This window comes from Coturnix japonica, chromosome 5, assembly GCF_001577835.2.
Source record: "Coturnix japonica isolate 7356 chromosome 5, Coturnix japonica 2.1, whole genome shotgun sequence".
NCBI lineage: Eukaryota > Metazoa > Chordata > Aves > Galliformes > Phasianidae > Coturnix > Coturnix japonica.
In genome coordinates, this window is record NC_029520.1 from 5,097,981 (window position 1) to 5,125,111 (window position 27,131).

The 27,131-nt window shown below is 44.0% G+C and overlaps 2 protein-coding genes across 5 annotated transcripts in view; one reads left to right on the top strand and one right to left on the bottom strand.

Annotated features, from left to right (window-relative positions):
- MPPED2 (metallophosphoesterase domain containing 2) overlaps positions 1 to 27,131 on the top strand; it is a 164,814-nt gene that overhangs the window by 71,034 nt on the left and 66,649 nt on the right. Inside the window, exons 4-6 of one of the 4 annotated variants that reach the window (XM_015863521.2) lie at positions 1,205 to 1,328; positions 2,936 to 3,072; positions 7,282 to 7,523. In XM_015863521.2, coding sequence (XP_015719007.1) covers positions 7,396 to 7,523 — 128 coding nt within the window. In that variant the 5' untranslated portion in view covers positions 1,205 to 1,328; positions 2,936 to 3,072; positions 7,282 to 7,395. Of the gene's footprint in view, positions 1 to 1,204; positions 1,329 to 2,935; positions 3,073 to 3,598; positions 3,700 to 4,501; positions 4,630 to 7,281; positions 7,524 to 27,131 lie in introns of those variants that run through there. The other 3 variants (XM_032444982.1, XM_015863524.2, XM_015863523.2) reach the window with 3 other exon arrangements.
- On the bottom strand, positions 3,855 to 4,832 carry LOC107314334 (translation initiation factor IF-2-like). The gene has a single exon (XM_015863462.1). It carries the CDS (start codon positions 4,830 to 4,832, stop codon positions 3,855 to 3,857), a length of 978 nt encoding a protein of 325 aa, XP_015718948.1.

The following is a 27,131-nucleotide window of genomic DNA, read 5'->3' on the forward strand; positions in this document are numbered from 1 at the left end:
TACAGTTCCCTGCAATTTTCTATAAAGGGAACATCACCTGGCCCAAAGGTAATTTGGAGCCTACAAACTGCAACTAGATGTAGATGTGCCAGAGACCATGGTTCTTACATCTGTCAAAAGTTAATTATGCAAGACATGAAGTGAAGCTCTGGTGCCTATTTGTTTAGATGTAAAGACATTAAGTAACTGTTAACAAAAGTCAGCAGCAGGTGAATTTGCAATTAAATTGATAGCCTTCCAAAAACAAGCAAGCAAACAAAACTTTCTGATACCACTGACTTCTCAGAACTCGTGGGTATGCAGTTTGTCTGACATCCATGAACAGAAATGTCTTGTGGACAGTCTGCCATAGGATGAAGTAATGCAGAAGGAAGGCAGTTGCTGCCTAAGTCAGAGGTCAAGCAGAGGAGAGGTTCGTGATAGTTCTTACTGTAGTACTGAGTGCCCCTTTCCTGCCAGAATGTGAAGTTTTGAAATTTCTTAGTACAATGTGCTTTGTGTGGCTGAACTGCAGCTGAAGTAAACTGAAGGCTTTGGCTTTGCCTGGGTGCATTGTTGATTAATTAGCTGGTAAAAAGATCCCTTCAGAAAAAGGCATCTACCTTCTCCTAAATAGGCAAATTGATACGTAACACCTTAAATTACTTTTGTAGCTTCTTATTCAGTACCACAGCATGTTGACCAGGTGAACCCTAAACACCTGTCCTTGTCGCGTGTCCTGAACCTTCAGAATCTGGAAGCAAACCTAAATGTTTCTGCAGTGATATCATTGCAATAACTGCCGTGCTTCAAACAATATTTGCATCCCTATGAATGGTCAAAACTGAAGTCCCCACCTACTACTGAAGGAATAAATCACCCAGATTTTGTTCTCACTTTTGGAACAAATCAGTCCTGTCCCCCAAGCCCCCGTTTATTGGGAACGGTTTCTTCTCTAGGTATCTTGACTAGCAGTTACACTGATAGTTTTTAGAAGGGAAGATGGTTCATCTACTGCTTTTTTGCATCCGTTTTTGTCTCTGCAGAGAAAGTTCCAAGCAAATATTTAATTTAATAGGGGAAAAGCAGCAGACAATCATTATCCTGTGACAACGTTCTTGTCCGTCAAATAGAAGAATGCCTAGAGGACAACTAGTGATACTTCCTTCAGTAGTCTTGCTTGATGCTCTACCAGCATTATAACGATGTTCCTCTCTGCCTGCAGATTCTGACAAAAGGCTTCAGTTTTTCTTCCTGAAGAGAACTGTCCTTCCAAAAACCTGGTGTACTTGTTTGGAGAAGCCATGGACTCTTCCTGAAGATAGAGTGTTTGCTGGCGTGTTTGACAGGTTAGTGTATGGGTACATACTAGAGAGAGGAAAAAGTCAGATAACGATTTTTAACAGTGGAGGCTACAAAAATTAAAAGCCAAGAGGTTATATATATATATTATTCATTCATTAAGGTTTAATTAGCTGCTAGTTCCCATCTCTGATTTTTGAAAAGGAAAGACAATTTAAGAGCTGAAAGAACAGCTTGTATCCTCAAAGCTGGTGTTGTTTGTTTGTTTTATATATCTAATACTATGCTTTCCCATGGTATGTGTGTTGTTGGCCACCAAACAATTGGTGACTTCCTCTCCTCTCATTTTTATCCCTTCTATTTCAAAGATGACTCAAAAGTTTGTATAATAGAGGGAACAAGCCAAAATAAGGGTGTTTTCTTTGTCCCTACTCACATAACTTGCATTTTGAGCTGCTCTTTTTATTTGGAAAGTAAAGGCAGAGAAATAGAGAACTCCTTTCACTGGAAACCTTTCCATCAATTCAAGAAAGCTATTTTTCCCTCTGATAGCAACTCTTGGGCCAATGCATTTCTAGAAGTAGGTACTTTGAAAAGCGCTCTGTTCTCAGAGAGCCAGAAGAGGAGTTTGCTCAGACTTCTGTTACAAGTTATCAGAGAGCTCTTTGAGCTTTCTTTCACTTACCAATACTTCCTCCCTGTCTTTTCTGCTGTGCTAGGAGCTTCTTGGTTGTTACAGTGCTATGATGTGCTATGAAGGAAAAGCCTTGCTTCTGTGACTGCAAAGAAGGGATTCAGTGGGTTCTGTGTCAAACCCACTCATGTCCCCTGGTATCTTTATATCTACCCGGGGTTGGTACCAGTGAAGCTCTGCTATCCTCTCTGTGTCCCACTCCCAACTCTGTCCCAGCACAGGTGTTAGTGCAGTTGTGAGGTGAATCAGAAGGGCAGGCTGAGTGTCCCCAGAGGGGCTCCTGCTCACATAGGGCTGGCTGGGTGGGCACAGTGCTCTGTTGCCTATTTTTCCTTGGTGTCAGTCAGCTAAAAAATATGTAGCAAGCAATGGCCTCAGCTTTTATGGCAGGCAAAACTTCCTGGGAGATGTTGCTTTGATTTGTGGACCATTTTGTCTGAAACAGAATAGTTCCTTTGGTCGGTGGTGTTTACTTCTGCTGCAAGGAAAAACGGAGGTAATAAAAGATCAGAAAGGTCTCATGTAATGTTAGGAAAGACATAGTTGAATTCTTTTTCCAGGTTGATTTTTCTTCTTGTCCTTCCAAACAGGACAACCCATCGTAGTGGATTTGTCTGACAATGCCTGGAACCTTCTCATTGTTTTCAACAACAAAGAAAATCCCCTCTAGTTGCCATGCATACCCCAAGGTTGGCCTGAGCTGAAATTATTTACTGGAAATTCATAGGACATGGCACGTTCTTAGCAGTCACTTATTTTTCTGCCCACTTCTTAGGCTTTTTTTTTCTTCTTTGCACTATGGATATATGGCTGGCAGTCCTCATTTGTTGTCTCGAAGAGAAGGAACAAACACATCTGCCTTCGCTTCTTTACTTTGTCACCATTGTGGCTGCTGACACAAAAGAAAGCCAAAAAGCCACCAGCAACCTCTCTGATTCTGCCTCTTTCACCTCTGCGTAGAAAAGCCCCAGTTACCCTAAGACGACATTCAGCCTAGAACGACCAGCCCACGCTGCCGATTCTGTTCTTCTCCCGGCTGCCGAGGTTAGCTCATCTCCGGCACAGCACACCACTGCAGTGCTCTGGAGCCAAGCAAGGTGCGCAGCCTGTGGAAACCTTTTTTGGGGGGGGGATTGTTTTTCTTTTATTTTCTTTTTATTTTCGCGCGTGTGTATGTGTGAATTGGCGGTGTTGATGTTTTCTATCCCCCCGGGCGGTGGGAAAGAGCCGCAGCGCCGCGAGATGCCGGGGCTGCGGGCAGAGCCGCGGGCAGGGGCCGCCCTGCGGGTCTCGGCCCCGGCCTCCCCGCCCTGACCCCGGCAAGGAGCTGCCGCTCTCGGAGGCCTCCCTTCCCCTCCCGGCTCGGTAGAGGAGGCTTTGCCGCACTTGGGAAATGCAGCAGCAAATCCTCCCTCCCTCCGTGCCCGGGGGGGCGAAGTGCGAGGCAGCGGGAGGAGCTGTGCGTGCGGGGGTGTGTGTGTGTGTGTATATGTGTGTGCGCGAGAGCAGCGCTCCGTGGCCGCCGCGTTTCCTGGTGCCTGCTCCCTGACCCCAGTGGCAGCTCCGCTCACTGCACCGCACCCAGGCCGCCGCCGCCGCCGCCGGGCAACGCAGCGGGGTCGGGTGCAGGCTCTGCCCCGGCCGCGCCCCCGCCGCCCCATGGCGCGGCCCCGCCGCCCGCGCTGACGGCGTCCCCGGGCCGCAGCGGGAGCCGCCGAGGGGAGGTGAGCGGGGGCCGGGTCGCGGGCGGGGGGTTCCGGCGGGCGGCGGCCAAGCACAAAGCGGCGGTCGGCGGGGCCGTGCCACGGGCGAGCGCGGGGGGAAACGGGCGGCAGCTCGGCGGCGTGGGGCCGGGCTCCCTCACAACAATACGGCACCGCTAACCCCCCCCCCTTTCTCCGAGCCGGGTCGGGGCGGTGCGGTGCGGAGCCGCCCGCAGCCCCGGCGCGGTTTGCGGCGGCGCCGAGCGAGCGCGCCCTGCCCTGCCCTCCTCCCCGGGCCGTGCCCCCGCCGCCTCCATCCGCGCCGGGCGGGTGTGTAGGCCGGGGAGCGTCGTGCCGCTGCCGGGGAGCGGGGGGGGAGAGCGCCACGAAAGTAGCGAAGGCGAACGGCCGGCGGCCCCCGGGGCTGCGGAGTTCCCCGCTCGGGTGGAGAGCGCCGTGGATCCCCGATCTGGGAGGCCCGAGACGCTCGGGAACGGACCGCCCGGGGGTAGCGGGGGGCAGAGCGGCTCCTCCCGCATCCCGAGCCGCTCAGCCCGGCTCGCAGCCGCGCGGCGCAGGGGGCGCGCTGCAAAGTTGGCGCTCGGCGGCTCCTCCGCCGGCAGCCGGCGCCCGGGCGGGGGCAGGGCCGGGAGAACGGGGCCGGGCCGGGGGCGCGGGGCGTGGTCTGCGGCACGCGCCGGGCCGCCGTCGACCGGAGTCATTGGCCGCCCGCGGCCGTCAATCAGCGGGGGAGGGTGGGGGGCGAGCCCGGCGCCCCGCGGGGCCGCGGCCGGGGCGGCCCGGGAGCCGGCGGCGGGCGGAGGTTGGGCGGCCGGGGTCCGGCGGCGGGCTGCCGACGGCTTCGGCCCTCCCGTGTTCGGCGGCGCGGGACGGCGGCTCGAAGGGAGCCCGGAGTCGTTCCACGGAGCGCGGCCGTCACGGCAGCGAGCGGTAACGAGGGTGGGAGCCGGGGCGAGGGTGGCGCGGGGCCGCGGTGCGGCGAGCGTGGGGCCGCGTCGGGTAATCCTTACCCGGCCACGCTGCTCCTTGCCCCGCTCTGCAGTGCTGTGCTGGACAACGGGATGGTTTGTGCAATTTAAGTCGGGGAGCGTCGGTGTTTTATTTGAGGGAAACGCGGTGTTTTTTTCATGCATCGCTGTGCGCTCACGTACGTAGAGCTTCCACGCGTAGCTCTCCGTTAAATGCACCGCTGAGGTTCCAATGACTTATCCGTGTTAGTTTCCCGATACTTTAAGGGCTCGTTCATTTTGAAACGAGCCGCGTGTCAGTTTGTGCCAGACCTTCTATGCGAAAAGGCTCCCGGCGGTTTGCAGCGCGGCGGTGCCCGGCTCTGCACAATGCGTCTCCGTGGCGGTGCTCACAGCCGGCCGGGCAGCGCTGCTCACGGGATGTAACCGTACGGGGCTGCTGGGCTGCACCTGCGGCGAAGCCCCTCTTAGAAACTGCCGTAGGAGGCGGGAGAAACTGAGTTAGTTCACGGGGAGATAACGCAACTTTTATTCTTTTGTCCTCATCTGCTGCCTGTCATCTTCGGAGAGTGAGTATGATTAGGGAAAAAACGGGAGGGATTCAGAATAGCCTTAAAGAAAAAGGAAGGAAGCGAACAGCTTAGGCTCCAGATAAACGTGTGTTTAAAGTTTAAGTGTTCAGCTTGGCATTTTTTAAAGCGAGGTCCCCGTTAAAGAAGTTCCCGGTTGGGCGCTGGCAGTAGGTGAGAGGTGCTTCCGCAGCCCGGCTTTGGCTGCTGGGTTTCATTTCCCAAGGATGCTCCTCGGCTTTGTGTTAATTGAAGCGCAGGGGTTCATTCTCAAGATTAAAGCCTAGTACACTGGGAAGCAATTGGAGCTCCTATACTTAAAATCGTTCTGAAAGTCAGCTTTAAAGTATTTAATGCAGCTCTTCAAGCATCCCTTAATCATGTTTTATATCAGCTTGTTGTAATTTTTCTGGAGCCTGGATTGTTAGGAACTCATGAACAAATTGGATTCTTTTTTTCCTGCGAGCAAACTACGCTATATGGAACGTAATTCTCTGACCTTTCTTATACTAGATTATCACAAACACTCTGAATGGGCTTTTCTAAATGTCCGAGCAGATTTTGTGTTGGTTTGGCGTGTTTTGTATGGTAGTTTTAATTGCAAAAACACCCAACACAATAATACCATTAGCCATGTAATTTTCTCTGGGCTTAATTTATGCAAACGCTGAAGTTCTTGCTGCGAAAAGCAAAACTTGGTCTTTTTCCTCGGGGCCTGGCTGGAGAGCCTGCTTGTTAATGGCAGCAATTTCTCCGACAGGAAGATGTTTTCATTTGTATTTACTTTTCAGCGCAGGGCAATTATGCAGCTCTGTGTTGCGTGCGCTTCGTAGTTTGTATCTCAAAAGAATGAGGGTTCTTGGAACAGGGCTGCAATTTGAAGCAGGTGGTTGTTGGGTTGTTTTTTTTACTGTTATGCAAAATAACACTGAAATATAATTGTAAGGGAAATTAAGGAAACAGCTGCAAACTCGGGCTGGTAACCATTCCGTTATGACTCGTAAGCAGTTGTAGCGTTATCTTAAAACATAGCAAAGATTTGGTCTAATAACGCTCACCTTGCTGTGCTTTACCCCTAAAACTCTTGTTTAGCCTTAGGAGAGGGGGTTAATGCAAAGAGCAGAGCATCATCTCATCTACTGGGAGTACTGTCTCACTGGTGGCTCTGTTTAAATGGGAACTTTATGGCTTAGTTTCATCTGGCCTTTTTTTTTCCTCCCTTTTTTTCTCTAAGCAATGAAGGAGATGAGGAATAGAACCCAATTACTGGAATGGAGGTTGCCGACTGTCTTAACCCAGCTAACATATGGAAGCCTACATAGGCCTGAGGTTGTAAAATAATAAAATAAATGGCCTATAGCAGGCCATCTGCCATTTGCAAGGCATTTTTATCGTACTTCATGCCAAACTGGAAATTAGTCTTTGTATTAAAAATATATTTTGAATACAAATCAAAAGATTCCAAACCTTACACATGGCAAACACATTTTGGCCTGGAAGCTAAGAGAAGTCAGGAGTATCACAGTGGAAGAATGTCGCTCGGTTTGATGCTTGGCTGTCAAAACTCTCCTCTTTCTTATCTCTTTTAAGTTTTGTAAATTGCACACCGGTGTTGCGTGTGTAGAAACTAAAGAGTTTTTGCTTTGTAAACTGCCTTGTCTCTGCTTCCCTGCAGTCCCTATCACTCATTTTATGAAGCCACAGTAGGGCCTTGGAACAATGCGTGCCTATGGAAAGCCTCTTGTCCTTCAGGAAACTAGTTTACTTGTTAATTGTCGTGGTTGCAATTAGATGTCACTCAAAATAAATAATTTTAAGTATAGTGTGCTTAACTGAGGCTTTCTACACAGTTTGCTTTACAGAAAATAAAGCCTTTTCTTAAGCATTCGTAGGTAATGATGATGGTGTTAATGTGTTGAGCACAAGTGTGAATAGCAGTAGGGCAAGGGGTGCACCAACAAAGGGACAGGAGATCTCTGGCTGGAAATGGGGAGAGGAGGGAGTGATGTGTCCATCCAGAGCTGAGCCTGTGCTTTTCCTTATAGCTTGGGGCTGCTGGCGAGGAGCTGCTCGGCCTGGGGAGCTGCCAGGAACACGATGCCCTGCCCTGCTCTCTGCCTTGGGAAGCTGTGAGTTGCTCATGTCCATAAGGAGGAAGGATGGCTCATGGAATTCCTTCACAAGGCAAAGTTACCGTAACGGTGGATGAGTACAGCTCCAACCCGACGCAGGCCTTCACGCACTACAACATTAACCAGAGCAGGTTCCAGCCTCCTCATGTGCATATGTAAGTATTACCGATGATGTGTGTGTGTGTGTGTGTGTATGGCCAACTGAATAGCATCGGCTGTCCAACTTGTCCCGAGGAAGCTCTGCCCCAGGCACGGTGATGCGGCACCTTTCTGCACACCCAGCTCTGCTGCTCGCCCCGCTACCTGCCCGAGGCACCCGAGCCTTTAAAATCGATGCTCCCTTCCCCCGTCTGTCCAGCTCCCTGCGAAATAGGTCTAATTGGGACTAATTGTGCCCTCCCCCCGGTCACTGTATCCTTTGTCCTCGCCGTTGTTGGGAACGTGTGCCGCATGCCGGCTCTGCACAACGTGAGCACAAAGGAGCGGGAGGCTGCCGTGCGATTGCCCCGATGAACCCAAATGCTGCCTGGAATAGAACCCAAATGCTGCTTAGAATAGAACCCAAATGCTGCTTGGAATAGCGGGCACGGTCTGAGCTGCAACCGGCTGCGTTCTGAACCGAGTATTCGCCTTAACTCTCAATTTCCTTCCCATTGTTCAGGCAGGTTTGATCTTTATCGGTTAGTTCTGTTAAGGTTCTTTTTCTTTCAACGCTAATAGACTGAAAAGCACTTGAAACTAAAACAAAGAGGACATCTCTTGACCTGCTCTTTGCCATTGTGAGTCAGGATTTGGAGTGATGTCACGCTATTGAATGTGATAAGGATTTTGCATAATAAGAGTGAAAAAGTTGTTGGCTACTTCGTTGCATTTTGTTATGTAGAAACCTACCGGAAGAGACACAATGTAAGAGTTCAGCACCTTCTAATAGGATTTCGTGTGGTTACGACCTTCTGTAAAGCAACTTTCCCGAGAAAGGATGCTGGAGTGGCTGCTGTGCGAGTGACCATTGACGTTTTTGTTAATTACATTTGCTTTATTTCTGCAACGACGCTGTAACTCTGTTTGCTTTAGGTCTATTTCCATTTCTTATTCGCTGTTCAGATCTTTTGTCAGCAAATTTCTGTTGCAAGTGTTGCACTCTGTATTGCGCTTCTGGCTTAACACAACAACTCAGAACAAACGATAGAGACTGAGAAGGCAGTTTTAAAGAACCCTTTCTTACTGACAGCTGATTGGAATGGGAGCTGATTTTAGGACCAACGATGTGTAGTGTTCAGATGTGTAGTGTTCAGCGTTAAAGGATTACTCACCTCTCGTTCCAGAGGTGCACAGATAATTGTATCTCTTAAATTTTAAAATAGGGAGAATATTAAAATAGGGAGAAGACTAGTCTGATGAAGTTATGGCCAAGATACAACACTGCAGCACAGGGGTGAGTTGAGGCTGTAGGCATTGATAGCAAGTGATGGGTTTTTGATAAACCTGTTGAGGTGAAAGTGCTAGGATCCTAATAAGTGCCAGGAGTTGTGGGCAGAGGAGGGCAAGAAGTGAAGATACGACAAAGGCTATGGGTAGTTTCTTGGATGGGGGGGAAGGGAATTAGAGCATATTGTAACTTCGGGGGTGGTGGTGGGGGGGGTCTTCTTTCTTTATTTGTCACCCCAGTGTTTTTAATGGAAGCGCTGTTTTTGACATGGTATCTTCATGCAAGAAGTCCTGAACAGAGAATTGGTAAAAGCAACACATTAACAAGGAAACAGTGGTTAGTTTTTATGCTGTTGGCTTTCATAGTGCCACATTGCTGCAGCTGCCAGGGTTGTTTGATTTCGTTTTGCAGTTCTGCTTTTCTGTCTTGCTGTCTGCATGCATTTTTATGTAAAGATGGCATTTGAGGAGCTTTTATATTATTATTATTATTATTTAGTGAAAAGCTAATATTAAAAAACTGTGGGCTGTTGAGTAATTTGCAAAGCAACACAGAAACTGAGTGTTGTGACGTGTGTGAGTAGCTGGACAGTCTGTTGCTGTGGGGCTCTGCTGCATACTGTAACACAGTGGCTGGATGTAGTTTGAGGACACTGTTCTTCCCTAAAGGAACTAACTTGTAAATTAGTTATTTCTTTATGCATATGAATTTTCACCTGTAAAGCTGAGAACTGTATTCTTGGCACATATCGAGCCATTCCTGTTTGTGGTACTCGTCGGGCCAGATTCTCACCTCCTGTGGAGTAAATTAAGAGCCTTTGGAATTTCACCAGTACAAAGATGGTGTTCAAAGAAGTACTGGAATTGGACTTCCTGTTCCCTGAGGCTTTATCCTTTTTCCCCTGCTGTTATCTTCTGTCTTTCACATAGTAGTGTTGTGTAGTTTTAATCAGCATGGATACTGTTCTTCTTAATTGTCTATGTATATTTTCATGCCAGCACTTCTTAGTGTATCCATTTAAGTGTACCATCAGGTAAATAACAGTGCATCAAAACACCCTTTGCCTAGGCTGACTGATAGCAGTTTTATCAGTTACTTAGATGCTCATGTAGCGTGAATTCTATGACTTTGTTCAGTTTTTATATTGTATTTCTCCACTAATTAATATTTGAGCAGGTGGACAATTTACACTGTAAGCTTATTTTGGATAAAGGGATAGTGTGTGGAATTATTGGTTGTCTCAGGGCAATGAAACCCATAGGTTTCACCAATTGTCTGAAGATGTTATTAAATGCCTGCATTTGAATGTTTTCTACATGCAATATTTATCTTTGCTTACTTTTAATGAACTACACTGCCTTAATTCTCTGCTTTAAAGGGCAGCTGCAAAATAATAATAATGATGAAGCATATATTTGCTTCTTAATGATGATTATTCTTCTGCAAATTGTAGCACTCGCCTGTTTTGCTGTTTGGAATTATGACTTCCAGAGGCAATTGCTTCTTGCTTCTTTGTTGTAGTGCTGCCCCCTCCGTTCTACAGCACTGTCGATTGGAGGGGACTTTTGTATGAGGCTGCTTTGAGTACTGGGAGGATTTAAAAGGCAGGGAGCTGCTCCTTCTAGTAATAAGGTTTGAAAAGAAAGCAAAAGGTGTGTAAGTTGGTTAAGACCCTTGATATGTTCCGCATGAGGCTGCAGTCAGCGGTGCCAATAGTACAAGTGAGCAGTGATAGCATGTGGCCTTGGGACAGCATCAGTACATGGAGAGGAGCTGGCAGCCCACGATCCATCTAGAGGGAGTTGCAGTTATGTTCATCAGCTTTTCTCAGCCCTCACCAAAATGGTTTGGTAGCTGGTGTGTTTAGCATTCTGTGATTCTACATGTCAAAACCGGTCTGTTTTAATTGCAGTACTAATGAAGTAAGAAAGATAAGAGATTTCAGTGCAAGAGAAAATCTTCTGAATGAGTTTTTGCATACCTGGAGATACACTGAATGATCTGCAACTATATAATTTTACTGCCTTTTCTGTACCAGAGTAATTCCCCAGGTGAATATTCTTATTTTAAAATAGGGTATGAACATTGTTTTATATTAGTGGAACTTTATGTACTTTATTCAACTATACATATATGTGTATGAGTGTGTATAAAAGTGAATATATATTAATAATAGTAATATAAAAATGCAGCTGTATGCTTGGAAGAAAAAAACATTTAACACTGTTAAGGCTTTAAATTGTTAAGACCCAAAGATCTTGTTAGACTACTAACCTTGACAAACAGTGTCTGGTGTATTTCTTCTTTCAGGGCAGGCATCCTGCACATAATGGGTTTTATAAACCCTCAGTGATATCAGTGGAAAATTAATGCATTTGATTTGTAACGTTCTCAAATTGAGCTTCATAAAAGGTGTATGGTATTTAGGAAGGAAGAGAAAGATTGGCAGTTGTAGAATATGGACTCACTTGACATTTAGAGAATAGAGGTGAGATGTTCATACATCGAGGAATTTGGGTTGAGGAATACAGATGTTCAGAGTAAGCTGTACCTTGTGTGGCTGGGCATGGCCTTTCAGGGGGTTCTGATGTGCTGAAGAATCACAGCTTTGGTGCCAGTTGCTGCTCTGTCAATTAAATAACATTTCTTAGAAGAGCATACGGAGCTTGCGAGCATCTTAGTTTCTTTCACTGCTTCGCTATAGAAAAAAAAACCCAGTACAACTCAGATGGAGTAAATTATATTGAAGTAATAATACTAAGAACAGGAGTACACTGAACGGTAGTAGTTAAAACTTGAGCCTTCCTTCTGCCTCACAGCCTCAGCTCACCTTTTGCAATCTGAACTCCCATCCCTCTGCTCCTTCTGTGGCAGGGGTGGCTGCTGAAATGCACTTCAACGATGCTGTGCCTTAAACAAAACAAACCTGTTTTTCTACTCCCACTAAGCAGCCAGCAGCAGCCATTCACAGCTGCCTCCAGAGCAGCTGAGCTGCCCATGGGAGGGGGGATTCCAGCAGAAAGGAGGGGGGGGGGAGGACAGCTGTAGGTGAGAATCCCTACAGCTGTCCCAAGATCAAGAGTTTCCCCTCAAGAAGAGAGCAGCTAACAGATTGCTTTTTCTCATTCTTGCACAGTGGAACAATGGAGACTGAGCTGCAAAGCTGTTAATTTTAATTGTCATTAAGGAAATGTTTTACTGGAGCGTGTGCATGTGTCCCCGTGAGTCAAAATAATGAAAGATTTCTGTTTGTCTTAATGATTTTAAATTGTGTACTCTACAAAATCTAAGCATAAAATATATTCTCAGTTTTAATTTCAAATGCTAAAGGAGAACTTTTTTTTTTTCATGAGGGTACACTTTAATTATATCTAAAGCCTTCTGAGATGCCTGAGCAGAGCATGCTGGAAGTGAAACGTTTGTACAGTGGTGAAATATGGCTCAGAGATTGCAGCCTTGTAATTACAGCTCAAAATTAGTCCCCCTATATTGTGTTTATACAGTATAGTCAAATTACGCTAATCTCCCTTGAAGAATTGGTTATGTTTCTGACCTTTCTTTTTGTCTCTGCTAAAAGAAACAATGCCAACCTACCTTTAAAAGTATTTAGGCATCCCTGGAAGACTGGTACTCTAAAAGTGCCAATATTATTATAACAAACATAGGACAGGTTCAAAATATTCTGTCACCATTGCTCTGTTGATTGCTCTGTTTCCATCTTACATTGTCCTCAGGTGAAAGCCACAGCTGGTTTCATTTGCTGATAGAGTTGTATTGGTAGGAACAGGCTGAGCCGCATGTCTCACAGACCCATCAGTGTGTTAGTCAGACCCCAGGTATCACGTATGGCCTCATGAAATCAGCCCTAGTGGTCAGAATGGAAGAACACAGCCTGTAGGCTAAGTGCAAGGACTGAGAGGGTGTTCTATCATTATAACCAGTCACTGAGTTGATACTTTCCAGAATTTGCAGGCACCACGTGGGAAATCTATTCCTTTTTTTCGGGCTCAAGCTTTTTTTGCTAGTGGTGGAACAAGGACAGCCCTGCCTGCCTGCCAGAGGGGATGAGAGCTTGTTCCTGGTGATGCAAGGCGATTGCAAGCCCAGGGGCTATGTGTGCACACCTGTTACACATTTTATTTACAAACCCTTGTTTGACTATTGTGTTAGATAAATAAGAGAAAGGAAAGCCCTGTAAACAGTGTGGATTTAGAGGTCTGTGTTGTATGTCAAATGGCCACGTGCAGCTTGCTTGCTTCTGTTTGATGTAGAACTGTTTTCAAATGTTGATGGTGAGCATCAGTTCTGTTCTGAGCGTTGCACGGATACTTTGGAGTTTCCATTTCTGATGTTCAGCTTCTGTATGTGGCTCTCATTGTACAGTCAGTTGCCTAGCATGAGTATCTATTAAAAAAAAAAAGAGAAACAAAGGGACAAGCATGTAGCATGTCTCCTTCCCAGAGGAGCACTTGATGAGTTTTGCTTAAGAACTCTGTAAAACTTTTGGATAGCTTGAGAAAATGGGCTTGTATAGCAGAAGTTCAGTGGTGCAAGGAGATTTATTTAACATCTCTTACAGTGAGCTGTAGTGATTTAACTGAAGAAATAACAACATTTGGTGTATAGCCAGTCTCTTCTCTTGTAGCTCACAAGACCAACAGATAGCTCACCTGCTGTACTCTGCTGTCAGAGGAGTGTTTGCCCCTGATTTTATAATAAGCATATTTTCTAGGTATGCATCATTATGCTGAGGGGAGAGACAAGCAGGAAAATTGCAACACCCTCCTGTTTTTACCGAAAGATTGCTTAATTATTGGTACATTGTAAGAAGCATCATTGTCATGAATTTTGGATTTCATATTCCAAGACCCACTATTCCTTGCATGCTGCTTGACAGAGGCCTAGAAAGATTCCAGCAGATGTTAACAAGGAAAAAACAAGACTGGAGGCTTCCTTGCAGCAGAGTCCCCACTTATTGCACCAGACATTAACTTCTATCAGCACATTAGAGGTAAAAGCACACGGCCATTAAGCTAGCACTGCCTTCCCAGGAGGGAGCAGATGGAGAGAGGCTGGGGGAGGGAAGGAGTATGATAGAGGGACTTGATCTGATGTATCTGTAAGCCAGGAGACTGGCTATTTACCACGTTTACAATTTCTCTGCTATAAGGAATTGAGTGTAGTGACTGGGAGCATCAGGGTCAGCACATTACTCCTCAATGTTTAGCTATTGTATCAGTTTATGGGAAGGAAAAGGTGTTAGTCCAGTATATCTTCCCTCATGCTCACTTTATATAGGGAGCATAAAGGAAAAAGTCATTACTTTTTAATTACTATAAGCCTTTTTGTTTCTTAAAGCATATTTGCTTTTGGTTAGGATTACCAAGGGGTTCTTTTTCTCTCCTGTGAATGGTGAAGCAGTAGTTTTCAGGAAAATGAGAATTGTTTAGAGTTGTAGTTTAATGTAGGACAGCACATTTAAGACACTGGAGCACTGTACTGTTCTCTTTGTAAATGCAGTGACAGGGCTGGTTTCTAGGAGTTACCAAATTAAGTGGCTTCTTCATTCTGAGCTATGATTCTTTGCGGAGTTTCTTACCTCTGATTGTTATCAATGTACGTACAACATTATGATAATTAAAAAGGTATTTTTGTCTTTATGATTTGCTTGTTCTGTGAACTTCAAGTCAGCCAGTCATGTGCTTTTCCTTCCTGATGTTATGGAGAGCATAAATTAAAGCTGAATAAGTAGAAAACTATGAACGTTTTATAAAGAATGCAAGTATTACCTCTGAAATTACTTGAAAGTTGTCAAAAGCAAGATTTTTCATTTGGATGATATTTCTCTTGATGTGTTTGATTTTCCATAGTCCTTTGTTTGCTAAACAATAATGCTTACAGCCTTGGAGGGGGGGGCATGTTTATAAAATAGAAGAACAAAGTTAATTCTTTTTTATTCTGTACCTTGAAACTAAAAATATTTCTACTTGCGGCGCAAACTGTGGGTTACTGAGGGAGTATTGTGGCTTGTATTACATTTTTGGGTCTTTTTGATGGTATTTTAATTGTTTGAGGAAATTTCTTATATGGTTCCCCTGCTGGAACTGTTGTCAGTATAATGAGGCTCCACAGATCAAATAGTGCAATTCAAGTTTCAGACACCCTGGTAATGATGATCCTCCAGAGGTGCTACATGGTTTTTTGTTGGTGGGCTTTGTTTAGGTTTGTTTTTGCACTGTGACCTCTGACATGGTGTATTGCTTTGCGTTGCAGCTGAGCGGGAGTGCCAGCCTTCATGGAAAGATCTTGGAAGCTGGTTCATCCTAGCAGCAAAATGAAGACCTTTAGCTCTTGAGGTTTTCATTGTTTGTTAGTTATCTGTCAGCATAAATGCTATACCTTCAAGAAAGCGGGGTGTTTTTAAACTGCATGTGAAGTAAGTAGGGCCTTTGTTTCCTCTGAACTAGAGAGGAAATCCTGATGTCGCTTTCGAGGAAACTCAATGGTTGTTGTTTGTGAGGATTTTGTTTTTTCACTCATTTTATATACCATTAATCCAGAGCATGTTTTCTTGTAGAGATCCCTTGCATTCAGTCAAAATAGGCAAGAGGAGTATTAATTTAAGTTGAAAGTTAACTTTGGATCACATGGATTCCTTGGTAGTCTGTTCACACCATCAGTTAATACTGTGATATAAATGAATGGTTATTCTGAGTGAGTAGTTCTCTTGAAAAGGTTTTCAAGGCAGCATTCTGCAGAATGGGAGGGGGGGGGAGGGGGGGGGGGAGGCTTTTATGAATTGTTTTAATCGTTTAATTGTTTTAGTGTAGAGCTAAAAGCTGTGAACTGAAAGACTGAGTTGGGTAGAGGTGTTTTTGAGAAGTTCAAATGAAATGAAGGTCTGTCAAAGATATGGTACAAGAAGTGGCAATTTTCTTGATAGATTTCTTGTCCAAAAAAGACAGTACAGTTTCTTTCGGGTCCAGAGGCTTGTCCAAGAAGAATGTACTGGAGGTGTGTGATGCAGTGGTGGTAAGCAGGGGTCAGAATAGATGGAGAATGAGAAGCAGAGAACAGAGCCTGAATGCCCAGAAATAACCAGAGGTAAGATGTTGGCCTGGAGAGTAATTTGTTAGGATTTTAGCATCTGCATATGTGCCTAAAGGCAACCTTGCTCTTGCACCAAGCCTGGAAATAATATATGACACGTTATTGCTACAGTGTCAGTATCAGTCTCTTTTGGTTTTGCGTGTTTTATTATTTTCCTAACAAAAGCTTTTTTAGACTTTGAGCTTTGAGTTGTGCGCCTTGTAGTTGTTCACAAGGGAATCTCTCAGGACTGACCGAGAGGCTGTGTGTTAATGTGCTGAGGCAAGGTCGCTTGAACCTGTCAGTGCTGAGCCCAGGGCCCGAAGGCTTGAAAGACTTTTTATTTTTAATTCTTTATATTTTTTGCTTCTGTTGGGTTTCTTGTGCTTGTGAGAAGTGTCAGGCAGCGCACTGGAAACAAACTCTTTCTCCATGTATTCACACAGAGCTATTGTAGTTACTGTTCAAGCTTCCCTCATAAGCTCCCCACAAATGACTGTCATCCCGTACCTACAGGGACATGATGTGCAGCCATGAGGGAGATGTGTCAGTGTCCATTCAGACTGTAGCTGCTTCAGAGAGCATCCATTACAGATGTGGGCTTCGTTATGTGAAAACCTTTATAGGAGCTAAAGCAGAGTCCTCTGACTGTCAGATAGGAGATTTTCTCATTGTTTAGGGTCGAATTAGCCAATAAGCTCTAAATGAAAAATGGGTGTCCTGCAATATCCATTCCTTAACAATATACTGTATGTTTGTAGTGTGTGAGCAGTGCTGAGAAATGCTTTCAAAGGATGTGTGGATTTTTCCCTCTGTCTCCCAAGCAGAATGGGAGTTCAGCGTTGATCAGCGATGGCATAACTGTAGTATGTTATATATTAGCTGCAGCGGGGGGCTGCTTGGAGCTGCCATGCCAAGCTGTCTGAATTGAGTGTGCTCCTAAAGGCCTGTCCTGCAGGAGGAACGGTTGAATGCAGTGTGAGAGTGTTTCCTGAACTGTCTGGCACTTTGGTATACAAACTCCAGTGAAGATCAATTCAGAATGGGTGTTGACTTGGAACAGTGATAGTCCAGAGCCTTGTTGTAAGGCTGGCTGTATCAGAGAGAATAAAACTTCCCCCATCCTTATTAATTGTTGTACTCATTATACACATGCATGAGTTGCATTTGGCAGCACTTCAACAGATGTTTTTAAAGGCTGATCTCACTTCTGCAGTCAATTTTGGTCTAGTGCTATAGAAAAGTTGTTAGTACATGTGACATCAGATAGAGCTGCATGTGTTCTTTAACACGTTGGAGTTAAGGTCTGTTCTTGTCCTCTTTGGAAACATTATGCATTTCACCCATTGCTATCTTGCAGCAGTCATACATCTCCTAGATGTAAAAGGTGTCGTGGCTACTGCACTGGTTGCAAGCTGAGGTTTTAGTGATGTTAGTTCAATGGCTCTCGCAGCTCTCATTAATGAAAGGATGTTTAAAAACAGATGGGTACAGTGTTAAACCAATGACTACATATGGCACACCTAAAAAAAGGTTTTTTATTTGTGTTCCTAACGCTGCTGCCTGTGTTTTTGCAATAAAGCGGTGACCTAGCAGTTTAAGCAAGTTAGGAGTTCAGCTGTACAAAGCAAACAGAAACCTCATTCATTAACCCCCATGTACCTTTTGGCAATTAGCAAAGGTGACCTGTAATCACCAGAAGACTTGAAGCTGAAGTGAGACATGTGAGTAGGTATTTCCCTCACAGTGAGAATCTTACTTTGTGACAGGATGGGGGGACACCGATCCACGTGTACTATTTAAATAGGTCTGTACTCTGCATTATAAATATGCACCGGATGCAGGGGAGAAAAACCAGCACATTCTCTCAGGATGCTGTTAAGGCCAAGCAGAATCTCATTAGGGACAACTTCAAAGATCGGTTCCTCATGTCCATAAAAAACAAGTTTAAATTATCTTGTGTGAGCCTGCTGTTAGCAGTTGCACTGTTACATTATGCATGATTCTTGACTGCTCATAGCATGAACAAACTGCACAGTGCTCCATTAGTGATTTTCAATTTTATGCTAAGCCTTGCAGTTTTGCTATTTATTGCTGTTGTTTTGCCTAATACTCTATTTGACTTAAAATCTCCCCTTACATTAGGTGCTAGTGGTGACTGCAAAGGGCATTAAGGTTCTACAGTGCTTGTATCTTTACAAAGGGTTACAGACAGCTTCACTTGCTCTCTCATTCTGCTCTCTGCACTTGGTAAGGAACTGAGTGAATGCTCCTGACTCAGAGTGGATCTAGATGGAGCTTCCTGTGATGCTGCAGTGCAGCACTTGACTGTCATGGCGTTGAACCCCTGGCCAGGTCAGCAGCCTGGCTTACAAGTGGGCACATGGATAGGGGCACAGGGTTGAAAGGAAATGCCCCTTTGGAGCTGTGAGTGTTTCCCTGGGGGTGCTGTGTCTGAGGCCAGCCAACATTGCCCCACCTAACGCTGAGCTGAAGGATTGTGCTAGGTGGCAAATGGTATTTGTAATCTGGAGCTGTGGATGGATGTTCTTTTTCTCCTTGAAAACATTTAATTCTCATGTATAGCTCCTACCTGTGGCTCCCCTGGACAACAGGGCCCTTAGTCTGAAGAGAAGCCAGAACTATTTTAGTGAAGTCTGCTCCTATAGCGCCGATGTTAATCATGTAACAAAGCCACCTAATTGAGGACAGATTATGCTGGTAACAAGGCTTATACTGTGACAGCAAGCACTAGATGGAGGAGAGCTGTGGAAGCAAAAGTCTTCCTCCTTCCTGAGCTTAGGGTTTTAGTTTTTTATTTCACATGTACCAGACTTTTTACTGTGGTAAAACATCACAAAAACAGGTTTTTTTCTAAGTGACATCACCTTGTAATGCATAGCTATCTAATTGTTAGCAGAATTATCAGAGATCACATGCTTTACCCCAGGACATTCCCAGCCACTTCAGCTGCCTTTTGAAATCTGGGAGCCAAAAAAAGCACCTCCTTTAATTTTTTTTCCCCTCAGCAGGTGTACCAGAGGGAAATGCAACTCTGCTTACCTTCTGTTATTAAGAAGTCAGGAAGGAACGAAAAACACAATGTATATTTGTTTCTATATGTGTGTGCATGCCTGTGTTTACATATCGTTGATGCTGACTGTTAGCTGGGATGTCTGCGTGCAGTAATACCTCAGTAGTTCTCTGGGAGCTTGCTTCCCTGTGACTTTCTGTTGACTTTGTTTTTAAAGCCTGTGAAATCCCACCGTGGTTCATTATCTCACGAGGGAGTGATCAGTTTCATTAGGAGTTCAAGACTGCCACGGGAGGAAGCCTTCATTTAACATCATTGTTCAGGTCCGACTTGTTGTCTGACAATAGCAGACGATGTTTGAAATGGCGATAAGATAAGAAGTGGCAGTGATAACCATGTTGTAGGGTTACTGGAAGGGCATGAAACAGCGTCTGGCCGTGGGACTTGAAGGTCTGATTCTCAGTTGTAATGGTTGATTGAAATGTTCTTCTCGTGGAGTTGGCAGTTAATGTGGCGTTCATGTCAGTGTGTCCCTTAGGAGAAAATGAAGCGGTCATAAGAAAATAGCAAAAAGCAAAGGCTGCAGAGCTGAGCAGAGCATCACCGTTTTTCATATACAGTAAGGCCGACGGTTGGTTTTTGAGTTCAGATAAATACACGAGACTGAATAAAGACAGTTTAGTTCAAAGAAGATAAAAGTGGAGTAACAAAGGAGCATAAATGGTTAGGGTGGAGAAGGCTGGAAAAGTAACACATGTAGAGGGTTATAAAGCACAACACAGTGAAGAAACTCCAGTCAGCGTTCTTGTTATCTCGGTATACCAAAGTTAATTGCTTTTCTTTTTTTCATTCATTTTGTTTGCTATTAATTGTTCTGTTTAGGAAGTCTGTTTCCTATCTGAGCCAAATACAGTCTCTAACAGAATGAGTTGTCTAGCATTTGAACATGCAATGCAAGATTAAACTGTGTCTGGAAATAGAGAAAATTCTCATTAGATCAAAGAGTTTCCTATTAGTGTCTCAGTAGGAAGAAAAAAACAATTGATTAACACTTCAGCAAATTGCTGTGTCGGTTCAACATGTTGCTTCTGCTGAAGGGACCGGCTCCCAGCCTTCATTCCTGCCGTGCCCAAGTGCTCTCACTGCTGGCTCTTTTGCCAGCCCAATGAGCTGAATTGACTGACGGTGGGGTCACAGCTTCCAGGGCTAGAGCCAGGTGTGTCCCTAGAGAGGTGGCAAGGCAGGCACAGAACAACTAGGTATAGGTCTAGGTATGCTGAACTGTCTTGTGAGTGCTGTTTTCTGGGCTGTGATTTCTAAATGTGAAGTCTTCACTTGTGCTGCTGGTTTCAGTTACAGCTGCACTAGGAATAGGGCTGGGAAGAGGTTTGTCTGAAAATGTGCCTGGTTATAAGAAGCATTAGAGAAGACATGACTATCCAACTGCCTATAGGATCACAATGTAGGTTCTGAATTAATAGGACAGGAAAAAAAAAAGACCTTTTTTTCCCCATGCAAGTGATGTGAAAAACAGCCCATGACTTTTCAGAAACTAGTTTTCAGACTGACTTTTAAGGAGGGCTGAGATCTGAGCTTGTGTGTGTTAATCTTTTTGCTTGAGAATAGCATTCTTAACCAGATCTGTGAAAGGGATGAATGGTAAGGGCAACAATCTCAATAGGTTTCCTGGCAGAAGTTGTCACCCCCTGTGATTCAGAGCTTGGTGTGGCACTCTTGAAAGAGAGGATCAGGGGCTGGGAGCCTTCGGGGAGAATCCAGGAGAAGGTAGGTAACACGTTGCTCTGTTTTGCTTAGTGGTGTGAAAATCACATTGTAGTTCATGCAGTCAACAGCACTTCCCTTTGCTTACTTCCAAATATAGAATAGATTGTATGTTACTTTATCTTCAGTGTGCAGCTTTGACATCTTGTTAAACTTGTGGCAGGCCATACTGAATGTCCCAAGGCTGAATTCCCTTTGTAATGTGCTGCAGTTGTCCCTGCACATATGAGTGTGTATCCATCATGCTTGGACTGAAAATGCATTTTTGCCACCAGGGTGGGAACTGCAGAGTGAATGGCACGTGTCGCTCAGGGAACTTGCTAAATTCCTGCGAGGTTAGATACCCTTCAAACAGTTGTCCTGTCTGAGCTGAGTACCGCTGGGCAAACCCAAGCATAGGGCAATCCTGGACCTGAAGGTGCATCTGGCAGGCTGCCCCTACTAAGAAATAGTTAAATGGCAACTCTGCAATGCAGGCTGTTCTCTGGACATGGCTGTTTAGCAAAGGTCAAGGGCAAAGGGACTTATGGTTCATGTTTTGTGTACGTGCGCTTGTGGATGTGCGCATAGGGAATGGCTTCATTGACCTGCATGGAGTGGTTGCCAACTGCTTTCACAAGCTGGTCGACTAAAATGTGCATGAGCAAGTAACTGGAGTTGTGTTTGCAGCTTTTCTGGTGGCACGCTTAGAAGGGCATACAAGTGTGGGATCATAGCAGCAAGCTGTGAGAAATGGTCATTGAAAGATTGTGATGGTTCAGATGAGAAAATACCATTTCTGAGGACAAGCAAGGTCTGGGTGCTTTACTGTTTGGTTTCATCATTTCAGATGAAGCCATGCTGGAGGCTCTTGAGCAGAGCCTCTGAATTCCAGAGCCAGTCTTGCCCCCCATTAAGGACAACGTTAGTCTGAAGTCTTTACAGCCAGCAGCAGGTGAGGGAGCTCAGCACTTTGTAGGTCAGAGTAAACCGGTGGAGTAGAATTCGATTGAATAATCAATTGCAGAAGGGATTTCTGGAACAGGCTGAAGTATCTCACCAGTTTTGCCCTCAGGGGCAGCATTTGTTGGGAGTCGGACTGTAAGTCTGTTCTTGATTGCCAAGAAGTGTGGAGGGGAGAAGGAGGAGCAGGCTTGCAGGAAATTAGTCACTTCAGTCAAAGAACTCAGAATCTTAACTGCTGATTTTGTTTAATACGTATGACTGTTAAAGTACTGATGTGAAGAGAGTAGTTTCACTTAGCTCACATTCCTGTACTATTACGGTCACTGTGAACTTTGACTTCCATGACTTCAGTAAGCACAAGCCCTTGGTGCTGCCCAGCTGGAAATTTCAATGACAATGCTACAATACAGAAACAAAGAAACCTTAAAAAAAAGGGGCGGGGGGGTGGAAAGAAATGAATCCAGATGTAGAGGAGAAAGTGGTTAAAAGACAGCTGTTCTCTGATTTTAACACCTCCTTAAGCTTTTGTCTCCTCCAGCAACTTACTTAGAGAAACACCCATTCTGAGGCTGTCGGGGATGATGGAAAATTGTAATTACCTTTTACGGAATGTTTAGTAATGCTTTAATTATCTATTTTGCTGAAAACCCGTAGACTTTTTTAATTAATAATTTTTATTTGCAATTTCCTGTAACTTTGCAAAGCTGTCATGGAATTCTGTCATTGCCTGTGCCTAAAGATGGCTCTTCTTGCTCCAGAATGGCAAGAAAGAGAACTAATATTTCATTTACATGCTGAAGAGAAATGACTGTGGGTGGGTGCAGTCTCATTATTGTTCTTAGTTCAAGTTTGGTTGTGTAAAAATACAAACAAACACCCTCCAAAAACTCATAATGAAACGCCTGTTAGTACAGCTGATGGTGGCTGCACCAACTGAATTTGACAACTTTTGCAGTTTTATTGTGGATTTTAAAGCAGTTGGAGCTTTCCTAAAAGCCAAAACACATACCTGTGTGTGTGTGTTTGTGTGTAACTTTCATAAATGCTAAGAGGAGAATTAAAAATGGAAGCCAAGAAGTGTGACTGCTAGGATAACTGATTCTAGTAGTTTCTACAGGAAAGGTGGTTTTGCAGCTGCTGTTCTGGTATTTCTCTTGGTGTGGATACTCATATTCTCTAAGAAAAGAGCTTAAACTAAATCAGAAAGCAGGACTGTGCCTAATAAATAGTCTCCCTTGGGAACCTATAGGAAAAGCTATGGTACTTTTGATTCACACACTATTTCACTTCAAGGATACCTCCTCATATTCACAAGCTTTAAGAAACAGGAAGATAAACTAAAACAGTGAAGAAGATCCTTTTACATCTGTGTTTAAGCTCGTGGTCTGGGGGGGTCTAAGGTCTGTCGTTCCTCTGTCTTTGGCTTGTTAATGGCAAGATTGGTGGAATTCATCTCTGTGTGTGAGTCCTTTTGTATGACTGACTGTATGACCTGAAATGTTGCATGATCCACTTCATGCTCACCAGTACTACACCTGTGTGAATTTCACCTAGATAGATTATTCCCATCTGAATGTGAAATGATGCCTTCTATTTGTTCCTCTGCAGGCTGGAAGTTTTGTGATTTTAACATGTTTAATGCATTGGCTGAAACAGTGCAATTCCCTCTTCTGTTTTAAAGCGTAATCAGTGAGATTGCATTTGTACTGCTTGCAACTGAATCACATGAGTGAATTTACATTGTCACATCTCATTCTGTGTCATAAAATGTTATGTGGTGCAGCCTGTTTCCTTCGTTCCCGGCAGTTTTTGTGGTGATATCCTTGCTCTAAATTTCAAAGCTATGAAACGTTTGCCTTTTGGATTTGGTGTGGAAATCACTTTCTGCACACGCCAGAGGGACCAACATTTGGTACTGCGCTGCATATGGGTTTGGAAAGTAGTAAAGATTTCAGAGTTTTCAAGGTCTTGCATTCAGTTGCACACTGAGCAATTACCATGCAGGTTTGTTCAATTAACAACAGCTTTAGAGTCATATGGGATAATACTTTCCAACTATTCAGGTGTAGAAGCAACGCAGGGAGCTTATTTTTTATTTATTTGGCCTTGGAATTGACTCGAGGAAAATAAGGAATTCAAAGTGATTCTGTAGTGCTTCCCTCATTCCCCCTCTTTTGTTGCAGCCATAGAAGTGAAAGTAAATTATTTTTAAATTGAGTTTTCTAGAAGTATCCGTAAGGTAGATTTATACCTTGACTATAATTGCATTTTGCTTTTATTTGGTTCTGGGGGGAGGAGGGGAGTGCACCTTTGCAAATAAATGATTGAACTCAGAAAGTAATTGCTAACTGCAGAAGTCAGCAAGCATTCTGATAAATGTGGTGTACGAACATTCCCTCTGAAGACGTTTAATTCCTTATTTTTTTTAATGATAAAAGTAGAAGCCGAAAAGAATTGCTCTTAAATAACCTGTAACGCTTTGGTTCTCCACAAAACCTTTGCTTGTTAACTACATTATTGATAAAGCCTCCTGGTGGTACATGCAGCAGGACTTCTCCCAGTATTCCTTATTTAGATGTGATACGTGACAAACAAATGCCACAGACAAGCTACAGCGCTAAAGAAACAAAAATGCTCTGCTGGATTTTATCCATAAGAATTGGTTTTGCTTTCCATAAGAAGGCATTGCTGCTGAGTTCAGCAACATGTAGTGTTGCTTGAGAAGCGTTTCAGCACACTAAATTGCGAGTGAGGTTTGAAAAAGAAAGGGGGAAGAAAGTCAGAACACACCTTGTAGTTGTAAGGAAGATCTCCAGCTGAAGTTACATTCGTGCTGTGTTCTGCTCATGCACACTTGAGATTTTATTTCCCTCTGCTGTAACTTTTATCTACCAAGCTTTTTCTCCTTCAAACTAATGTTTGCATCTTGAAATGCTCTGGAATGTATACTATTTGACCTCCAGTTTCCTTGTCATAGGTTGTTTAATACTGGAGAGAGAGAAAAGAGGGAGAGAGCTATCTGGTATAAGCTTTTTTAGCTGGGAAAATATTTGGCACAGTAAAAGAAAAGAACCTGCTTTTAGTATCCGCAGCCCTCCATCATGCTTACCTGGGATCTGCAGTAGTTTTTGATTGAATCCAGTTGTGTTTGCAATTGGGTTTCATTTTGGACATGTATGTTAGGAAGATGATGTTAGCAGTAATGAAGACGATTGCCTTAGAAAGTTAAGGATAGATAAAAGTACCAAAATCTGTCAAGTAGAATTTGCTGCTCAAAGTCCTTTTTCATGCTCCTTTGTATCCAGCACTGTGAAGTTGCAGAACACACTAGGAGCAGAACCTGGTGCTGGCGTTTTCTTCCTATTTAGGGGAAAGAAATTACAAAGAAACAAATACATGTTTTTCTGTACATCCTGAGGCTAGTTCAGATCTGCCCCAAAATCTAAATCCAGAGTTGAAACTGAGACTAAGATGAGTGCCTGGTGTCAAAATGTGTAGCTATGGAATTAGTGGCAGGAGAGGAAATATTGGGCCAGCTGTGCGAGCATGTAACACAAAAGCTTATGTCAGTAACCATTGTTGTGTATGTGCAGCTTTTGGCATCCAGGATGCTTGGTGGGAACTTGTCCTTTGAGGTTGCTTAGGTGTTGGTAGAAGCTGGTTATTAAATCTCTCATCCTATTAAGAAGAAGGGATTTCAGGAGAGCTGAACTGCAGTCTATATTGTATTGTCTTCCCTGCAAAAGAATTCTTAAAACTTAAGAGGATGTGGAAGTTGAAACATTTGACGAGGGCCAAAGTACTTGATATGCATAAAGAGAATTGGCCAAAAGCCATTTAAGATAGCATAGCTGTTGTGAAGACTTTTCCTTAGTAGGAATACAGTGTTAGATGCCCAGATTTAAGTGGAAGCGTTTTATTACTAAAATCTTTAAAAAGCCTTTTAAAGCCTAGATGTAAGGGAGAGAATATTCGTCCTAGTGGAGACACATTTTTGTGCTGGTTCAGGTTCACAAATGGACTTTGTAGATAAGTGTCTGCCAATTAATGTAATATCTCAGGCCTGGAGGAGGATTAAGAAAATTCTTTGTATTTGGGCTGGACTTCAGCTGTTTGCTTACAGATTACTAACATCGGTGGCTGTTTTATAGGCATGTTGAAGGCACTCTATGTACCTAGTAACTTAAAAAATGGGAACTGGTGATGCTTGCCCAGAATGAATTATCCTTCCTTTGAACAGTTTTTTTGGGCTCACCTCCATCATCCCAGTGGAAATTAAATTAATAAGGAAGAGCAGAAGAGAGATTCTCATGATTATCATTCCATTTAGGAGAGGGCTTTCTTGCAAGGAGGTTGGATTGGAGGGGGAGGGTTCTGCCTTCAGGTCAGAAAACAAAATGGTTGAGAAGGCTTGAGAAGTTTCTTGCTTGCACAGTATACTTACCCTGTGGTTTAAAGGATATTTGCTGAGCTGAGTGTCAGCAGAATTTCAAGTAGTTCCTATACTTCAGACCAAACATTTATTGGGATGCATAAGTAAATCAGAACCAGCATTGAATGTGTAAATCCACCCCATTTTATGACTCATGGAATTGAAATAATTGGAAGGGTGCTACACTTTAATTTAGCATCGCTCTTGCTGTGATATATAGATGTGAATCTTTCAAATCTCATTGTCTTAAAATTGGATCTAAATTTGTATCTTTGTGATTCCAGATTGTACTTTCTGAGTATGTTGAATGAGTCGGTGCTTGTAGATCTTATAGCAGGGGAACAAAACCTTGCCTTTGACGCAAACAGCTTATTTACCTTCCTTGCTAGTACAGGTGCAGATGCATCAGCAGTCGAGTTCTTGCAGGGTGTACAGAGGGTATAAATTATTTCAGTCCCAAACAACAAAAGAATTTGGGAAAAATGCTTCTTAATGACTTTAAATTGAAACCATACTTGCATAAAAAATAGCATGGGAAGATGCATTTGTGTGACATCCTTATGCAAAGGGTTTTCTTAGTTTGCCCAACTTCTGACGGTGGATAATGTAAGCCATTTCAGTTTCATCTCATAAACCTTACTGGAAGTAAAGCAGCCCCAACCTGTAATAAAAAGATCCATCGTTTCCCTTCAGCTGTAATTGTTGGAAGCATTAGCAGAAAGCTGCTGAGTGGTGCATTGATTCCTCATATGGGTTTGGAAATGTGAATTTTTTTGTTTCCATATTGCACCGAGTCACAATTAATGACATCTCTGAGAGATCTATCAGACCTCTGCTTTACAGTTTCCAGAGCTCTCTCTGAGGTTTTGATGGGTGACATGTGTACACAGATGTTTCCAGCAAAGGTGTAGCTTTTAAACTGGTTTGTGGCAATCTGCTCATACATTTGTGTGCTTGTACAAATCAGACTTATCCGTGAGAATGCTGAAAGGTTTTTGCATCTCGTTCCTTTGAGTCAGAGGAGAAACCAGATGTTTTCTTGGTGTTTGATC

What these genes read in the sequence shown, in the direction of transcription:
- LOC107314334 (XM_015863462.1), bottom strand. Translation starts at nt 4,832, where the DNA reads ATGCATGAAAAAAACACCGCGTTTCCCTCAAATAAAACACCGACGCTC.